The sequence below is a fragment of the Pieris brassicae genome, chromosome 3 (genome assembly GCF_905147105.1).
Source record: "Pieris brassicae chromosome 3, ilPieBrab1.1, whole genome shotgun sequence".
NCBI classification, from domain to species: domain Eukaryota; kingdom Metazoa; phylum Arthropoda; class Insecta; order Lepidoptera; family Pieridae; genus Pieris; species Pieris brassicae.
Window position 1 is genome coordinate 12210208 of NC_059667.1, and position 17526 is coordinate 12227733.

A 17526-nucleotide genomic window follows, 5' to 3' on the forward strand; every position below is an offset into this window, starting at 1 on the left:
ATTAATTGAATGAACTTTTGAAATGTAACCATGCGAGCACGAATTTCAATTCCTACTGGAAAATCTAGTTTCAATACATCTGCTGGAAATTGATTTTTAAAATCAAAGAACCTGATATTCTTGGATTTATTTTTCAAAGTGTACTCTATTACCAACATTTCACTTATAATGTTTATCAATTGGAGATTTAAAAAACTTTTTGTTATTCTGGCGTTACCTAAGTAAAAAACAACGACCAAACTCTTTTTAGAGGCATAAAGTATCTTTAAACAACGTAAGCTGTGGTTAGGCAAATTTTTAACATTGGTTCTTTTACGACAATTATTTTATTTAAAACCCTTTTATTTACTACAGATGCTAGCTTCTCCACCTTGGCAGACGTCCGAGTAGGTACGGGGCCAGACACGGCTGCCAAGCAGTAAAAACTTTTTATTCAACTCCACAGAGGAAGTAATAAACGAACAATAAACAAATGTATCCACTACATATTCTGCATAAAATTAAAAAGGCATCCTTTAAGAGGAATTCTAATTTAAATGCCAATACGGGGAATGAGGGTTACACAGAATTGAAATTCTGCTCTGAACGTGCGAATGCTATCGAATTATTCCTATACGGGTGTAACTATTTTCAAACAAAGGTAAAGTACACCGCAGCCATAAAACTCGGATTCGAGAAATTTGGCACATTAATCGTTACTAGGAGATTTGTTTGTAAAGTTTTATTTGACGATTTGGTTTAAATATTTGATTGTTTTCATTTTGAATTCCTGTATTAAAATAATAGTAGATATCTCTCTATCTATCGTCACATCTGGGCTACGTAATATGCAGTAATATTGCAATTAAAAGTTACTTACAAACATAATATCGTTATATTGTTACGAGCATATAAACAACTCATTTGAAGGATTGTTTTTGACGATATTTTATAACTGTTTAAAACTAAAATATTTTAATTTTCCCAACGTCTCTTCTCCTTACAACCTTCTAGGCTAGAGTCGGTGGTTTTAGTAGTGCATCCAAATCAATACTATTACTATACTAACCCTATATATAATATCACTATAATCTTTCTAGCTATAAGTTTTCTTTTGGACACTGCTGTAGTGTATGAAAGATCCCCTGGAAAACATGTGGTCCGGGTGAACCAAACATTTTTTCATTTCATTTGTTTCTGTTACAAAAAAAGAATTGGCCTTACTCTACGTATTTGTAACTATTTATTTATAAACATATTGTGGAGTTAAAACGTTGACTGCGTGAATGTACCTAGCTGATAATGGCTGGTTTATTGTTTATAACCGCGTAAAGGGTTATTGCGAGGCTGTGACCTGTGTAACAGAGATAGAGAATACATTCGTATTGTATAGATAGAGATAGGTATATTTGTACTGTGAAAATAAAAAAGTTCCTTACAGTTTTAATACTAAGCTGTGTTTGGTTAAGATAATATAGTGAACAATTGTCACGGCCATTTCGACTATGAAATGATTACATTAAAAGCTACTTATACTTTTACGATTACAAACAATATTTTTTTAGATTACGTATAGAGGAGTGTTGACCTAGTGGCTTGGATGTGCGACTTACAATGCTTGAATTGTACGTTGGAATCACGACTATACAAAAACGTCTATCTATGTAAGCATTAAATATTTGCACCTACGAAACGTAGACGTGAGAAAACCGAAATATCCTAAACCCAAATCAGAGAACAAGGAAGAAGAAGAGCTGTGTAAGAGAATTAGTTACATAAAAAAAAGATTTTATCGTTAATTATAATGAATTTTCATAGAATATACAGAACAACATGAAATTCAGAGGATATAAAATGCCATGAGAAATAACTGTTGTCACTGACTTCGATGATTTTAGCATTTGCAGCGCTAAACGCCAGTTGCAATCTTTTGTCTCATGCACAGTTAAATGGCCAAAGACAGGTATTGCATCATAAATCCCATAGAATCAGTGAACAGAAGGCTGTCACCCGAAGCGAGAGGGTTAAGAGTATTTAACCTGGATCTACGCGCACCTGCGAGGTCTTGTGTCGTTTGTCACAAGCGGTACAAGGGGCCATAAGCCGTGTTGGGTTAATATCAAAGCTAGCATTTTTATAAGGGTCCTTAAAATGTTCGTAATTCAAGCCTTGTGTAATGTTTTACGAAATTGTGTCAACAGACCCTCATTAATCAAGGATTCAGTGGTAGGCAATGTCTGTTACGTCATGCATACAAATTTCTATGCACTTCGTATTTTTTAACTCGATTTTTTTTTACTTATATTAAAAATACTATATTTGACCTACTAAATTTTATAATTTAATGAAAAGTCAGTTGTATTTTTAATATAAGTAAAAAAAAAATCTATGTAAATCTTAGGTTAATTTTTGTATATACATTATCATAAATAAGACGTGACATCTTATATGTTTATAAATTAATTCCTATTTCCCTTGGTCACGCGTGAACGGCTGGACCGATTTCGCTAATTATTTTTTGTTGTGTTTGTTATTATCAGGAGAAGGTTCTTTTGAAAGAAAAAAATAATAAAGTTGCGTGGAAAATTATTTAGGAATACTTTCGTTACGATAGCAATTTTTTTCAGTGAACAGCGCCTTAACAGTTCAAACTTTTTTCATGTAACCTTATGGCGTTTAACATAACATAGACGGAATGAGTGCTACAAATATCGTCAAAGAGGATGTATGAAATTCGATCGGGGTTATTATATTGATAAAATACATATAAAATAATTGCAGTCGCTAATTGTTTGTGGAATTAATCTTGAAAATCCATATTTTTCACATGGCCAGTAACATGTCACCTATCTGGACAGGACAACGTCTGTCGGGTCCGTTAGTCTTTAATAAAAATAATTCAAAACTCATTTGAATAACAACTGTTACTTGTATTTTTATAAAGGGGTTTTCCAAATGCATTATTAAAACATTTTATAAAGATTAATAACAGAAGCAACCACATAATCTGAACCTATACAACACCAATTGAACCATTGAGTCAAGGTAGTTAATTATGCAACGTCTATAAATAGGCACAGTGGACCAATCATTAATATTTTAAGCATACGAAGATCCGATACACTTCCAAAGAGGGCCATATCAGCGGAACTAGATTGCAGTAGGCCTCGGGGCCTAACTTCGGCTCGGGGGAAATAGCTTAATAGTTCCCGGCTTAATTTACGGGCATAGAACTTCATACACCAACTAAATGGTCTACATTTAAGCATTTGTCTTCGTTTAAAAAATAATTGTACTTACTAAAAATCATGTTTCTTATTATTATTTTTTACTATAAAAATAATTATTTGATACAATTTTATTTACCACAGATCATTTCGAATATAGTATTTATTTTAATTTTGTACTCTACAACTGCCACAGAGTGTCATAGGATAGTTAATCTCAAGCAAGTGGAGAGAAAAACAACTCTTCATATCTTCTGATCTCCAAGTATGATATGATATTTAAAAAAAATCTTTTATAAAAAGCTAGTAGTATACTTTTATTATATGCCTCTTTATATCATAGAGGAAATCGCATTTATCACATTTAATAGAACGAGACGATTGAACACTTTATTAAAACTTGTTTAATCTTGAAACCATAAAAAATATATAGGTACCTGGTCCTGTTGTGAATATATAATGTCCGCTGACATCAGCAAGTCTGGTTTGGACATGTTATTTGACCTATGTAATAGCGAGGGGCTGATCCTTTGTGAATGTTCGGTTTTGTACGGGACTGACCAGACCGGACAGACCCATACAAATATTGTTAGATCTCTTTATTGAATCGATAAAGTATACGAAAAAATATACGCATTGTGATAGGCAGACTACTCGTATACAAAGACGTATAAAACTATTAAGAATTATTATTCTTTCCATATATTTTTTTTCCTTTTTAACTAGTTATTTTACTTCTGCGCTGTGTATTTTAACAAATAATAATTATTTATAAAAAAAAATTGTGAATTGTGCTTGACCCATAATCCATGGAGGCGCACATTTCATACATTCCATATGTTGATCTAGTAAAACGATAGTTTCACTGACTAGACCAACTGTATTAAAAATTTAAATTTTGGAATATTTCGTGAATATTTATACAATTCACCTTACCACCAAACGTTATTTATTTACAAACGTATTCGGGTCTTTCAAAATAAATATTTTCAAAAAAAATACACGTTGACGTAAAATAACTCATATTTTGATTTGGAACTGCATAAAATATACCGTATTGCGATGGGCGTATGTTATGTTTTTCTAGTGTTATAATTCCCTGGTACATTGAACTGAATATTGTAGAATAAAAAGTAAAAAAATATAGTATTCATAAGTAAACTAAATCGAATTCTTGAGTTTAAAATCCTCAATAAAAAATAATTATACAATTAATTGCTTCGAAATAATTTAAAGAAACATCATTTTTTAAATCAAGGGCCTTGAGAGAAGGAGAACTTTTACAAATAATATAAAATTATGTATATATATATGTGTCGCTGATTCGAGCGACTAGAAAGTGACAACTGACAAATAGACTTTGACATATTGACAATTTACAACCTGAAAGTTGTCTATGATATTGTGTGGTGATCATTCTAATAAAACAAATAATATCGTGTTCTCTAAAACTATATCTGACATATTTGAAGTTTGCATCACATATTATCATTATTACCTTAATGTTTTTCTGTTTTGTTAAATATCATAATTAACACTCTTAATTATGTGTGAACTATGAACAATATGTGGTTAACGTGTTTGGGATTAATAAATTTCGTTGCAAAATGACATTTAATTAAAACGAAGTATGCTACTAGTGATATATTGTGCTTCACGTCACCAGCAACGAACATTACCATTAAACGATTATCTTTAAATAAATAGACTATTTTTGAAAAATACCATTGTAGGTAGACCTAACCTTATCGAGAAACGAGAATATTTTTAGTTTGTTTTTCGTGGAAAGCGATGTTTTACATTTTATGTAAGTATTTGAACTAAACGTTAGTTATTTAAGGAATCAATTACATTGCAATGTATATTATTTTGTTTCTAGTAAAATAGTAAACGATGCAAAATTAACGAATCCGTTTCTTCGAATTTTTCAATACAATTTTGAACATCAAAAGACATAAAAGAGATAGCTGATGTTCTATTTGAGAAGCCTTTGTAAGACCACAGAGCGTAAGAATGTAATAAATGGAAGTGAACTCAGAATTGCATTCGATTCTGCGGCCGTATTTAGCCTTTAAGTGCTTTAGTGGTTATATAATTCTTTGAAAACTGATTCATGTGGGTGTGGAATGCTATGGTCTAGTTAATTTTAAGTTATTAGAATGGATGGTGTTTGTACACCCATATCTATATCATATTTTAATATCACTTACGAACATGTTCGATGCTTTTGTTGAGTTTATATGGTTATATGGTTGAGGTCCATTCGGGGCGTATGCCTGCTATGCATGTGTTGGCTCGCACCCTGCTTACGGCTGCAGGCTTTAGGCTCTTGATGAGGGCTGCACCACGCGAGGAGACAGAGGACTTGACTCGTAGCGCGCAGATGGTCACTTATGAACATCTAAAGCAGATATGAAGTTTGACTCTAAGAATAAAGACTTATAGCTTATAAGGCGTAAGAAAATCTTGAACCAGCACGTTAGACTGAGCAGCGACATACACGTCACATCGTGCTTTTAGCTTAAAAAAACAAATTCAGAGGTCAAAGGTCATACTCATCATAATCACTCATCATAATACTAATCGCGTTTATTCAACGTCATAAATATAGCTTAAAATATAAGTTTGTGTTAAACAGTATTTATAATATAATTCATACGTCATATAAAACGGTCAGCTGCACCCGAGAACTAATTTCAGAGCGAATCTGTGCTTGCGTCAAGCTGTTACTCCATAAATCTCAGTTAAAATACACAGTGTCTCGTGGTTATCTTAGAGTTGAGATGCTTTAGTTATTTTAACTGATTTATTTTCAAGTATCTAAGTTTGAATTAGTGATTATGTTTCTCTCAAGGATTTGAAGTATCGCTTAAATTTGGATTGGTCAAACTAGTGTTGGAGATGTTATATAATATAGACTAATTAATTACTTTATTATATTAGATATATTAAAACTAAAAAATAACACTATCCTGACTTGAAACGGCTAAGAATATTTTTTAAACTTATACAGACCTTTGGCCGCCACCTCATTTAATAACAAGTGGGAATGGGCTACCCATTTGGGAGTACACCTTTATCGGAGGTGCCTATTGGTTTAAAAGAGCCCATATCGTATTCCCCGGCTAAGATTGAACAGGTCAAGCAGTTTCAATCTTTGGCTGTTCTAACAAAAAACTACGATTCAAATCAAACATGAAGTTAAAACGATGGCACGTTTCGCTTGATTGTAATTGGTCTACTGGAATGAGAAATGGTTTCGCATATCTAAGATTGGCCCAGATCACTAAATAATTTTATCCTTGTTTTTTTTTCATTTTTATCTCCACAGATGTATAGTTAAATAATAGTAAGTTTCATAAATTTGATGTTTGAATTGTCAAAGTAAAAAATATTGTTCATAAAAACGTTTATACATCGTATTAAGACTTCTCATATTATTATTTTACACGAAGTTAAATTTAAATTAAGATGACAGTTGGGGTATGGTTTTTTGGAAATTTAATAAAAATATAAATTAAACAATTCCTGAATGAAGCCAGTTATACTCACTGAACTGCACTCTGAATAAAATTTATGAAGTAAAACAAACATCTAGTAGTACAATTAAACTTCTAACAAAAGTTTAATCCAAGGCTTTGTCAAAGCCGCAAAATAGCTTTGTTTTCGAAATTGAAATTTCGTTTCATTCTTTCAATAGACTCGGCGGTTCAACGAGCTGTGTAGGGCGGGTGACGTCATAGCAGCTTCCGGTGTCGACAGGGATCGCGTCAGCTGATTTCCGGTTTCTATCAACTGCCAAAGACACCCTTTCCATCGACAATTTTTGCGTTCAGCCCAAAAACCCTACAGAGCCTCAAAGATTATTGAAATGTTACTGGTATTGACTTACATTACAATCTACCGAAATGCATAATATACTTAATAAAACAAATTTAATTGTTTAATCTTTGTATAGTTTTAAAGAAAAACAGAGCAAATTATTATTTTTATATTCATTAAGTAACTAATTAAAAAACAAGGATGATGTTAAAAGTGAAAAGAAAGTGCGCGGAAATTTCAGGTAGCAGAGAGAGAGCTTCCTTTAGATCATTTCAATTTTCTTATTCGAACTTATTACCTGGGTTAGCGTCACTTAATAATATTGTCTCCAGGTAATTAAAATATAATAACGTTTAGTTTAAAAAACTTGGCGATCAAAAAGAGTGACAGAGAGTGTTTTGCTATTTCTTTTGTCCGTTCTACCCCCTTAATAAATATGTTGCGAAGGTGTTATTTAATACCATTCATAATTGTACATTGTGTTATGTATTGCATGAATAGTATTTTGAAATAATTTGATTACTAGGATAAGCCAAGCTCTCGGTTCGGCGGCTATATTGATATGCCTAACTGTATCGGATATGTGTCCTGTAGCCTCCACTTGTCTACACCCACTACGTAAGCCAATTTCTGTAGGGAATTATTGATTGAATGTTTTATTAACATATACTTGATGTTTTAAAAAGACAAAAAGGTTATTATTATATCTTGGTGCCATCTTGTTAAGTGTAATGGGTTAGATGTTAAGAAATATATCGGCAATCCATGGGTTTCACGTCCGTACGTGGCCCGTCAAACGCGAATCCAGTCTCACGAGCCGTAAAACTATTTTAACAGTTTAATTTCATTCCTTAAGATACGAATAAAATTACAGTTTTAAGATTAAAAAGTACAATTTAAATATGTAAATATTGGTTGATTGAACTTAAACTACATTACATGCATGAAAACTGTGGAAATTTCGATCAATTTTTCGCTTAAGTTGATTCACCGTACACACATTATACGACCAAGTAAACTGAATATTAATAACATTACAGGAAAATTGGTTTTAGAATATGAGTAAATATTTAACTTGCAAATTATTTTTATTTTGTAGGTCCATGCACTGATTTTTTTAACATCGTTTTCATTTTTATGATTAATTGTTAACTGATTACTTAATTATTTGTTTGTAACATTGTCAAACCAATGGGATAGATACATATATTTTGATACGGACTTAAAGCAATGTGAAGCAATTATACAACGGATAATGGTAATGTCGTGAATGTTTCAGACCATCATATTAAATTGAGTCAAAAAACGAATTCCTTTTATTTATTTTGGAGCGAAGGATAAAGTTCTTAGCTTAACTTATTTTCGTAAATTACATTTTATCAAAATTACGAACAAGTCTTTTATAATATCAACAACTTCAGAAATAATTTTAAACAGACCAACAGTGACCGCATTTGAGTAAGAAGGTAAAATAAATCAAAAACCCGTCAGAAAGTCAGCATCATAGCCAAGCCCCTTCTATTACCTTCTGAAATTCCTGATAAGTGAACTTTAACTCTATTCCTGCATAGGTAAGGATCATATTCGCATAAAGTAAAAACAAAAGGAATTGTCTAAACATAAATAAGGTTCTATTCTGTCAAATATAAAGTCCAAATTCTTGCGTTTATAAAATGTTGATATTTTCCGGCATTTTACTTAAAATAGAATTTTCCTTGGTGAGTTTTTTTTTTCAATTAGCCCTTATATCTAGAGGGTAAACGTAATTTTTTGTGAAATTTCTTGGGAATGAATTATTTAGTTAATTTTAACGTTTTACGAGATATACTTGAACGGTAAAAAATTCTTCCAACGATGTTCTAGTGAATGTTTTAACTCAAAAAATAAAATAAAATATTTATTTTAAAACAAATACCCCAGCAAATTGTCACATTTTTAATTACATTTCATTCAAACTGCAATTTCGTTCGCAAACCATGGGTTTGAAGTTTTTTTTTAATTCACTTAGCATTTGTCGCAATAGATCTATATATATATATATATTGTAATGTAGCAACTTTCACAAAATGTTAGAAACATTTTTATAATTTTAAAATGTACGAACGCGTGGCTTGTGTTGCTGTGTTACTTTAACTAAATTCAACCGTATTTTTTAAGTACGTTAAGTCCGTAATCAGTAAATATAATTTGATTAATGTCTCTTATCTAAGCTGTGCTTAACTAAACTAAAAAAAGTATAGATACTCAGCGTTTGGATTGCCGTATATTTCTTAATTTTGATAAAGACCTCTTTATAAGTATTGCATCCTAGTACATCTTTAGTGTGTATACCAATACAAATATATATTAAATACAAATATATAAAGTGTGCTGATTATAATTATCATAATTGATTTCCATTCATTACGAATGTCAATACGTTTATCGAAGGCTCAATTTGCAGCGCTCATGATTGTCTGTCGTATTAATCGGATTTGGTTACGATGGGATTATGCTATTATTAATTAAAATTTTGATATGTACACGTGATTGTAGTTAAATAAAATTAGCAGACTGCCCAGTGGCTTAAGCATGCACCTCTCACACCTGAGGTCGTAGTTCGAATCACGAAATAGAATTAACTATCGTTTTTAGGATGAAGAAAACATCGTGAGGCAGTTTGAGAAGGCTCAAGAAGGCTGATCACCGCCTTCTTGAGAAAGAAAATAAATTATCACGAAACAGGTACAGAAACCTGAGGCTAAGACCAAAGGAGTGAGATTTATATTCGATAAAATAAATTTATAAGATATGTACATTTTTAGGTCCTTATAAAATTGTATTATTCTATTTTAAACAATTCATTTAATAAAGTAGTTTCTCCGCTTCGGTATGCGGTGATTAAATTTAATCAAACCTTTAAATGGAATTTTAAAATTATTAACTTGAATTGTCATAGTTACTGACATTTTGCGGTTTCTTTAGGTTAGCAACTTTCAACTTACTGATTACTACTTACCACACAATATGTCGCGGGATAGGATTATCTGAGCTTTGAGGCGCTCACTATATTACGCATAATATCTAGTATACAAAAAAGTCACGATTTTTAAAAAATACAATGCAAAATTAATAAGATTACCTATTAATTTATATACAATCGTACAACATATGAGCTTATGGCTTAATAAAAGGTCCTTATGAAACTTAAATTCAATGATAGTACACGTTAATAATTTCAATATGAAGAATGTTAAGTGAATAAAAAAATTCGTGCGTACAAAGTACACATGTCCGAAGTGAAACTCCTTTGTAAATTAATTATTACTAAGGTAAGGCCCCACTACGAATATATATAATATGATCACTACATGTATTTGTTGATCTATCTATATTCAAACTGTTTAGACGTTGTATACGTGGTAATGATAATATAAATAAATAAAAAAATCTGCGTTTACTGCACAAGACGTTATGCGACAGAATTGCCAATTAAATATTTATTAATATATTAGACTAGGGTGGTATAAACTATAAATAGATCATAACTGACTTTTTCATACAATAAAGTTAAATGTAATTTCTCAATACATAAAAACATAATAAAGAGAATTTACGACTCCATCGCAATCGCAGTACAAACTGTTGCTGTAATTTTGACAAAATTAATTTCGTATTAATTTATCGGCCTACTCTGATTTACGTACGAGTTAATTAGATTTTATAGGTAGTAAATAATTTTCATTTTCACATCGAATATATACTTTCATATTTCAATTTGTTAAGGTCTATATTGTAAAATGTTAATGAAATGCTTGCCGATTGTGTTACGAAAAATATTCCAAATATATTTTACATTTTATCTTTAAATTACAATATGAGGCCGTTCAAGTATTACGTATGCTCTATAGGGGGGCATGGGATGGCGGAGTCTTTGATTTTCTTATTTGGTGATTACGTCAACAGTAATTATTTACTTTTTTACACATATTACCTATACATTGTCTATTCATAAAAACGAAATACATTTTCGAGGACTCCTACAAAAACGTAACATGTTCATTTACTATTGTTTTTGCTTTTCTTACTTATCCTGATAAGAGGAGGGGGAAATTGCTGTAATTCTGCTTACGGTGAACGGTCTCGATTTTAAATTCACTGTTAAATTTATTTATTTACATATTAGACTATTCAGAAGTAAAATTAGCAACAGAAGGCCACTCTAATATAAGTTCATGAGTTCGAAATATTTATATTGTGTTGTCTTTGTTCCAGGGGAGGTGTTAGCCTAAGATGGTGCTGGCGTTTGTGGTCGGAGTCCTGTGCGTGTGTGGCCGCTTAACCGTCGCAAACCCGGATGCGAAGCGGCTCTACGACGACCTCTTGTCAAACTACAATCGGCTCATTCGGCCGGTCGGCAATAACTCAGATCGTCTAACCGTCAAGATGGGGCTTCGGCTGAGTCAGCTCATCGACGTTGTAAGTACATTGTCTTAAATACTAAAGCATCTGTACCGAAAAGTACTAACCTATGACGCAAATACCATAACAGCATAAATAATAATATTAAATACATAAAATACACAATATCGCTACTGTGATGTCACATATAGATGTCGGTGGTGTCGGAGACAGCATTCAGTAAACGCAACGTCTTTGTTAACTGGGATCTGTGTAATAGACTGGTTCTGGCCCTTGGTATCACAAAATACCTTGGCCTTCGCCGTCACTCTTATCCCCTAGGCACAAAGCCGAGTTCTTGGAGACTTACGTTGCTCACCAATACCGCAAGACTTTAAGTAGATAGTAGGTCAACAGTAAGCCCCGTCTTGTTTCTAATTTATTGTACTCCACTATCCCCAAGACAAATAATGTTGGGTACAATAAGGGACAGTAGGGATAGATTACATATAAAATAACCATAATTATGAGCTAAATGTTTCTTATAATAACAATAAAGTCAGCGTATAAAGAGATCCATAATATAAATATGTTTAAATTACAAACACATTTTATTATATTCGTGTTTAACGTATTAAAAAAAAACCAGCGTACTGGTTTAGTCCCTATATCAATCTACATTTATTTATATGTTATTGCCAGATGCAAACCACAATCACAATGTAGGCACTCAAGTTCCCGTCAGCCTAATAGTATTTACTGAGCTAACATTGTATTTATGGTATTTATATACTTAAGCGATTTGCTGTCCCCGTATTTACTCAGAAAATAAATGCTTCATTTGCTCCTTCGTAACGCAATTAGTTCTTGACTTTATAACCTAATTATTTCAACATGTGATAGACTAGAAATAATGTTGTATTAGTAAATAATATAATTATTATTAATATGAGATTATAAAAAAGTAATTCAATTATAACAAATTTTCTTAATTTTGCTACTTATTGGATCTGCAGTAAATGACTAATTTGAACAATAAAATAACCAATAGACCCAATTAGTATTTATATATTTAAAATACATCACACATAAAATATTACACAAAAGACACAGAAAATGGAATGTAAGTGTGTAACCAATAGACGTGTGCACAATGAAATAAAAAAATGTTATTATAACTCAGACGTATTTCTACCGATTAAACGCTTTTTAAAATATTAGCTACTTAGCTTTAGAGCTAGGCTCCGAGTTCGGTTATAGAGTAAAGCCTTCGACTATAACTGGTTCAAACCAGCTTTTCCCGATATTAAACAAAAAACCTCATTAGCTGTATAATTTTAGGATGGGCTTGTTCAGATTAAAACTTGGATAAACAAAACTACTCGTTTAACCCTTTTAATAACCCTCCATTAGATATTTTCATAAATAACCATAAAATCCAACGCCAGAAGGCTTAACACGACGACCCTTTGTGATTTGCGACCTCGTAATTAAATTCAAAATTTGTTTATGTTTTGCTTTCTATAGTTTTTAGTCGAACTCGGTGAGTGTTGTTTTTATTATATCTTTATCGTTGCTGTGATTAAACTCACGACATTAAACGCAGTATTATATTTTAGAGGGTTTGCACACAAATGTAAAACTCGTTCCGTAATTATCCAATTTGCCATACTGATTTATTTTTGAAGTTTTTGGAACGTACGATATGTATAAAGTGGAAATATACTTTTTTTATTAAATTCTTTATTTTACAGATTAAAATCATAATGTGTATATTAGAAAACCGCTGTGGTTTGTATAAATGTAATGCATATTTAGGGACTATCTGCTTCCATCGGTTTCTATCCAGCGCCTCTCTTATGACAGTGTACAGTTTTGATGACGATGAGTCTTTCACTTGATCGGTCCATCTGGTTGGTGAACGGCCACGTGATCTTTTGCCTTCTGTGTTACCCACCACGATCAGTTTCTCCAAGTTCCACTGCGCATTGTATGGCCGAAATAAGATACGATTCGCTGTAGGCATATGGTAGACAGGCGAGTCCGTATGCGGATTTGGGTAAGGATCGATCTATTGGTACGCTTCGCAGTCCAAGGTTCTGGGCGTTCGCCAGCACCACATCTCAAAGGCATCGATCCATTGCCTTTCCCGTAATGTAATGTATATAAAAGACGTTTTTTAATTTACGGTTTATGTTGGTTAGAGTTACGCTAGCTAATATCTGACTGAGTATCATTTATTAGCCGCGGTAGCAAATACCTCAGCGTTCTCTTGTCGTATACGTTGTTTGCTCTCGATGTACATCTCAGAAGGGGCAATAGGTTTTCCGCATATTGTACATAAAAGAAAATAAAATCAATGGCGCTAAAACCTTCTCTGTCTGGGCCTCAGATTCTGTATTTATTGCATGACTATTTGTTAATCTAATAGGGAAGTATGTGATCAGCCTTCTGTGTCTGACGTACGGCGTCAACTTTTTGGGTCTAAGGCTAGCCATTTTCCTCACCATATTTTCCTTCACCGTTCGAACGAATGTTAAATGCGCACATACAAAGAATGTCCGTTGGTGCACAGCTGGGAATTGAACCTAGGACCTCAGAGATGAGAATCGCACGCTGAAGCTACTAGGCCGTTTTCGTTGAAATTGGACTCGGGACCTGTAAGTAATATGCCCCGTGCCTAGATATACAAATTATTCAAATAATTTCACGCCTTTTCAACTTTATAATGGTTCTTGGCAACGAACATATACGCATTTATTATTTCGAGTTTCAAATCTTTCACATATATCACCTATGGTTTTAGGTATACAATATCAGTTACCAATTATAACGTTAATTACTAAAATTATTTAGAGTAGTTTATGCATTCAATACAAAGGTACAACATCTGTATACGTTATTTAATGAAAATATGTTTAATTAAACGAAATACATTCCAATTCTATTAACACAAGCTTATTTATTATTCAATTACGTTCTATAGAATAAATATACAATTTTACAAGTTTAAAGTTGTATCATTATCATAAGTAAACCAATTACAAATACCATAGTATTATTAATAACCTGTTCTACAATTTAATTATTTGCCTTAAATTGGATTTGTTTTTTTGATATTCTATTTATAAACAAGTATTATAATCCACCTTCTATGCAGTCCAAACAGGTCTAAATGATATACTAATTGTTGTGGTTTCCGGCAGAATTACCAGCGCTGTAAAATACGTCTGCTCCACAACATAATGCTGAGCCAGGTCCACAACAATAACACATACACATTACACACATTATGCACCTTATTCCTTTTTTTTCTTTCAATTTTTTATTATTATTATTTTGTGTTTCTGTGTGTTCGTTTCGTTAGTAATAGATAGAATACGATATTCATACTCTAGATGCAAGTATTACTTAAAGTAAGAAAAGTCTATTGGGGAAGGTTATTTGCATTTGTACGGGTAACGTACTAGGCCAATACTGTTACTATAATTAAGGAGTTGAACAAAGATGTTCATACAATGATTGGCCGGATAACAAACAGCTGTTCTGCTAGTAATTTAGCCACCTTAGTAAAAGGGTCGTGTCTGCTAACTAGGTCATTAGAACTTTCCTTCACTGTGAGATTACGGCTCGTTATTAGTAACTAAATACTTTTTCATTCATTAAGCTTAGTTAATGAAAGGTTTGGTCGAAAGCAATAGCAAGCTTTCGCCGTTAAAACCCTTTATTCGCTAATATTCGAATCAAATGTTTAAAGGAAAATCTGGCTAAAAAGCGATCGTGTTCCTTAATGAATATACGACTTTGACTTCTTAGTTATTCCGAAATAAATAAATATATATAATAATAAATTATTACTAAGTTTTTAAGACTGTCTTACGTTACAGACTGTCTCTATAATAAATTGTGTACTGTTCCGTTGTATTACAAAATAACATTCTCGCCCTATTGTCACGTATTATTTAAGAACCTTCATATACTCCAAGTTCACATTTTCTCAGCAATGAAACTTCTGGAGAAAATTGCTGAACTAACATGACCGAAAAGTTTTCCCGGTTTTACAGCTCTCAAGCGTAAATTTCCCGCAAAATGGAAATTAACATGGAATCTCTTCAGTTTAGTAGTAGTAGTATTATATTATAGTAGTAGATCATCAAAAGTAAGGTTTTTAGTTTAATAAATAAAAATATTGTAATTGTGCTGTAAAAAGGGCAAATTTATACATTAATCTATGATATGGTATTATTTAATATCAATACACTATCACACACATTTGACAGTGGTCAGAAAAATTTACTATGTACAATAGGAATAATTTTCAGTTGAATAATGTTTTATTTTGTACGTCGTTGAGCAGTGTTGGCTTAGTGGCTTCAGCGTCCGATCCTCGGCTGTGCACCTATGGACTCTTTCTATGTGCGCGTTTAACATTACTTGAACGGTGAAGGAAAATATCGTGAGGAAACCTGCTTGCCCTAGACTTAAAAAGTGGATGTGCCTCAGGCACAGGATGCCAATCACCTCCTTGTTTATTAGATTTACAAATGATCATGAAATAGATACAGAAATCTGAGGCTCAGACCTAAAAAGGTACAAGCGCTCTGATTTATTTATTTTATATACTTATAGGTGTCATAAAATATTAAAACAAATTAAAAAGAACTCAAGTTGACTTAATAGTCAATGATTTTTACCTTAAATTATAGGTTATGTTTTAGATAGATCTTTAAATAGAGATCCTATTGGAGTAATTATGATGAAACGTGTATTGTTCTCTAAATTAGCTTATGAATGAAGTATCTCGATAACACTTCGATTCCACGATTTTCGAAATCGTGCTTTGAAACACTAACGAATACACTAAAAAAATATAGTTAAACAGGAATATAATGGGTTTTTAATAAATTACATGAATGACATTTGAGTGATTGGTTGTTTCATTTAATCTATAATGAACTATAATTCTGTGTTTGATTAGCGAATATTAATTTCTTCTCTTAAATTACTTTATATACTAAATAAACAACTTATTTCATAACAACATCATTCACTGATCCCTATCCTAAAGCACGAAAACAAATTTAATTGAAACTTGAATAAGGTATAAGCGAAGTGCATACATTGCTATTCACTAAAGTACAACTCTACGATCCAATACTTTCTATCTGAAAACATGTATTTCAATCGATTACGTATAAAAGGGAATTTGTGTTTCAAAAGCTTTCATTTTAAAGGAATTTACATGAAAGTGGCTATTTACATATTTACATTAAGTGATAGGCTATCAATTTCGTAAGTATGTAAGGTATGTTTTACTAATTTTTATACAAAACATTATCTATATTATAAAATGCTATTTTTTATCGATGGACACAACGGAGCTTTTTTCATGTTGTATATTTTTACTAAAAATATACATGAAATTAAAACGCCCTGGTTACATCGGTAGAATTATTAATATAATAATACTCTGAAATATAAGAAGTTTAGTTAAAACGCGATGTTTGATGAGACTCTCAATATAATTAAAACACTTAACTTTGCAATAATTAAGAGTAAAAATTTATTATATTTATAAACATAGACATAGACATAACATATTTTATTCCTAACGAAACACACACAGAAACACTAACTAACAGTATTGTGGCTGTAACTGGCCCTGGCTCATGTGTGATGAGGCATCGGCATCGATCAGACGTGATCCACAGCGCTGGTCATTCTGCCAGAAATCACAACAGATAGTTTGCGCCTCAGACAGTGTAAGGAAAGAAATCTTTAAATCGATTTGTGTAAGAGTATATACCCAGTAAATAAAAAAAATAATACTTGTTAAAAAATAGATAAATAATTATTCAAATATTACAATATTAAGGCGTGAATTTTATATAATAATTCACGCCTTTTTCCCGAAGAGACTTCCACTGATGACAGTCCAGACATACCCCTCTCGCTTCATCCACTTTCATGACATTCACCGTCCATGCTCGCTGGTTATGGGAACTTTTAACGTGTCTCTTCTTTTGTACTTCCTGTATTTGATTCAGGCTTATCTGACTTGGTATACCCAACCCGACTTTACCACCCATGGTTACCTTGTATGTTCTACTTCCAAGCC

The 17526-nt window shown here is 32.1% G+C and overlaps 1 protein-coding gene across 1 annotated transcript in view; it reads left to right on the forward strand.

Moving 5' to 3' along the window:
- The window catches only part of LOC123706673 (acetylcholine receptor subunit alpha-like 1), a 153352-nt gene that overhangs the window by 96573 nt on the left and 39253 nt on the right, over positions 1–17526 (forward strand). Inside the window, exon 4 of the mRNA XM_045655992.1 lies at positions 11283–11486. Within this exon, the coding sequence (XP_045511948.1) occupies positions 11301–11486 (186 nt within the window). The 5' untranslated portion in view covers positions 11283–11300. The remainder of the gene's footprint in view (positions 1–11282; positions 11487–17526) is intronic.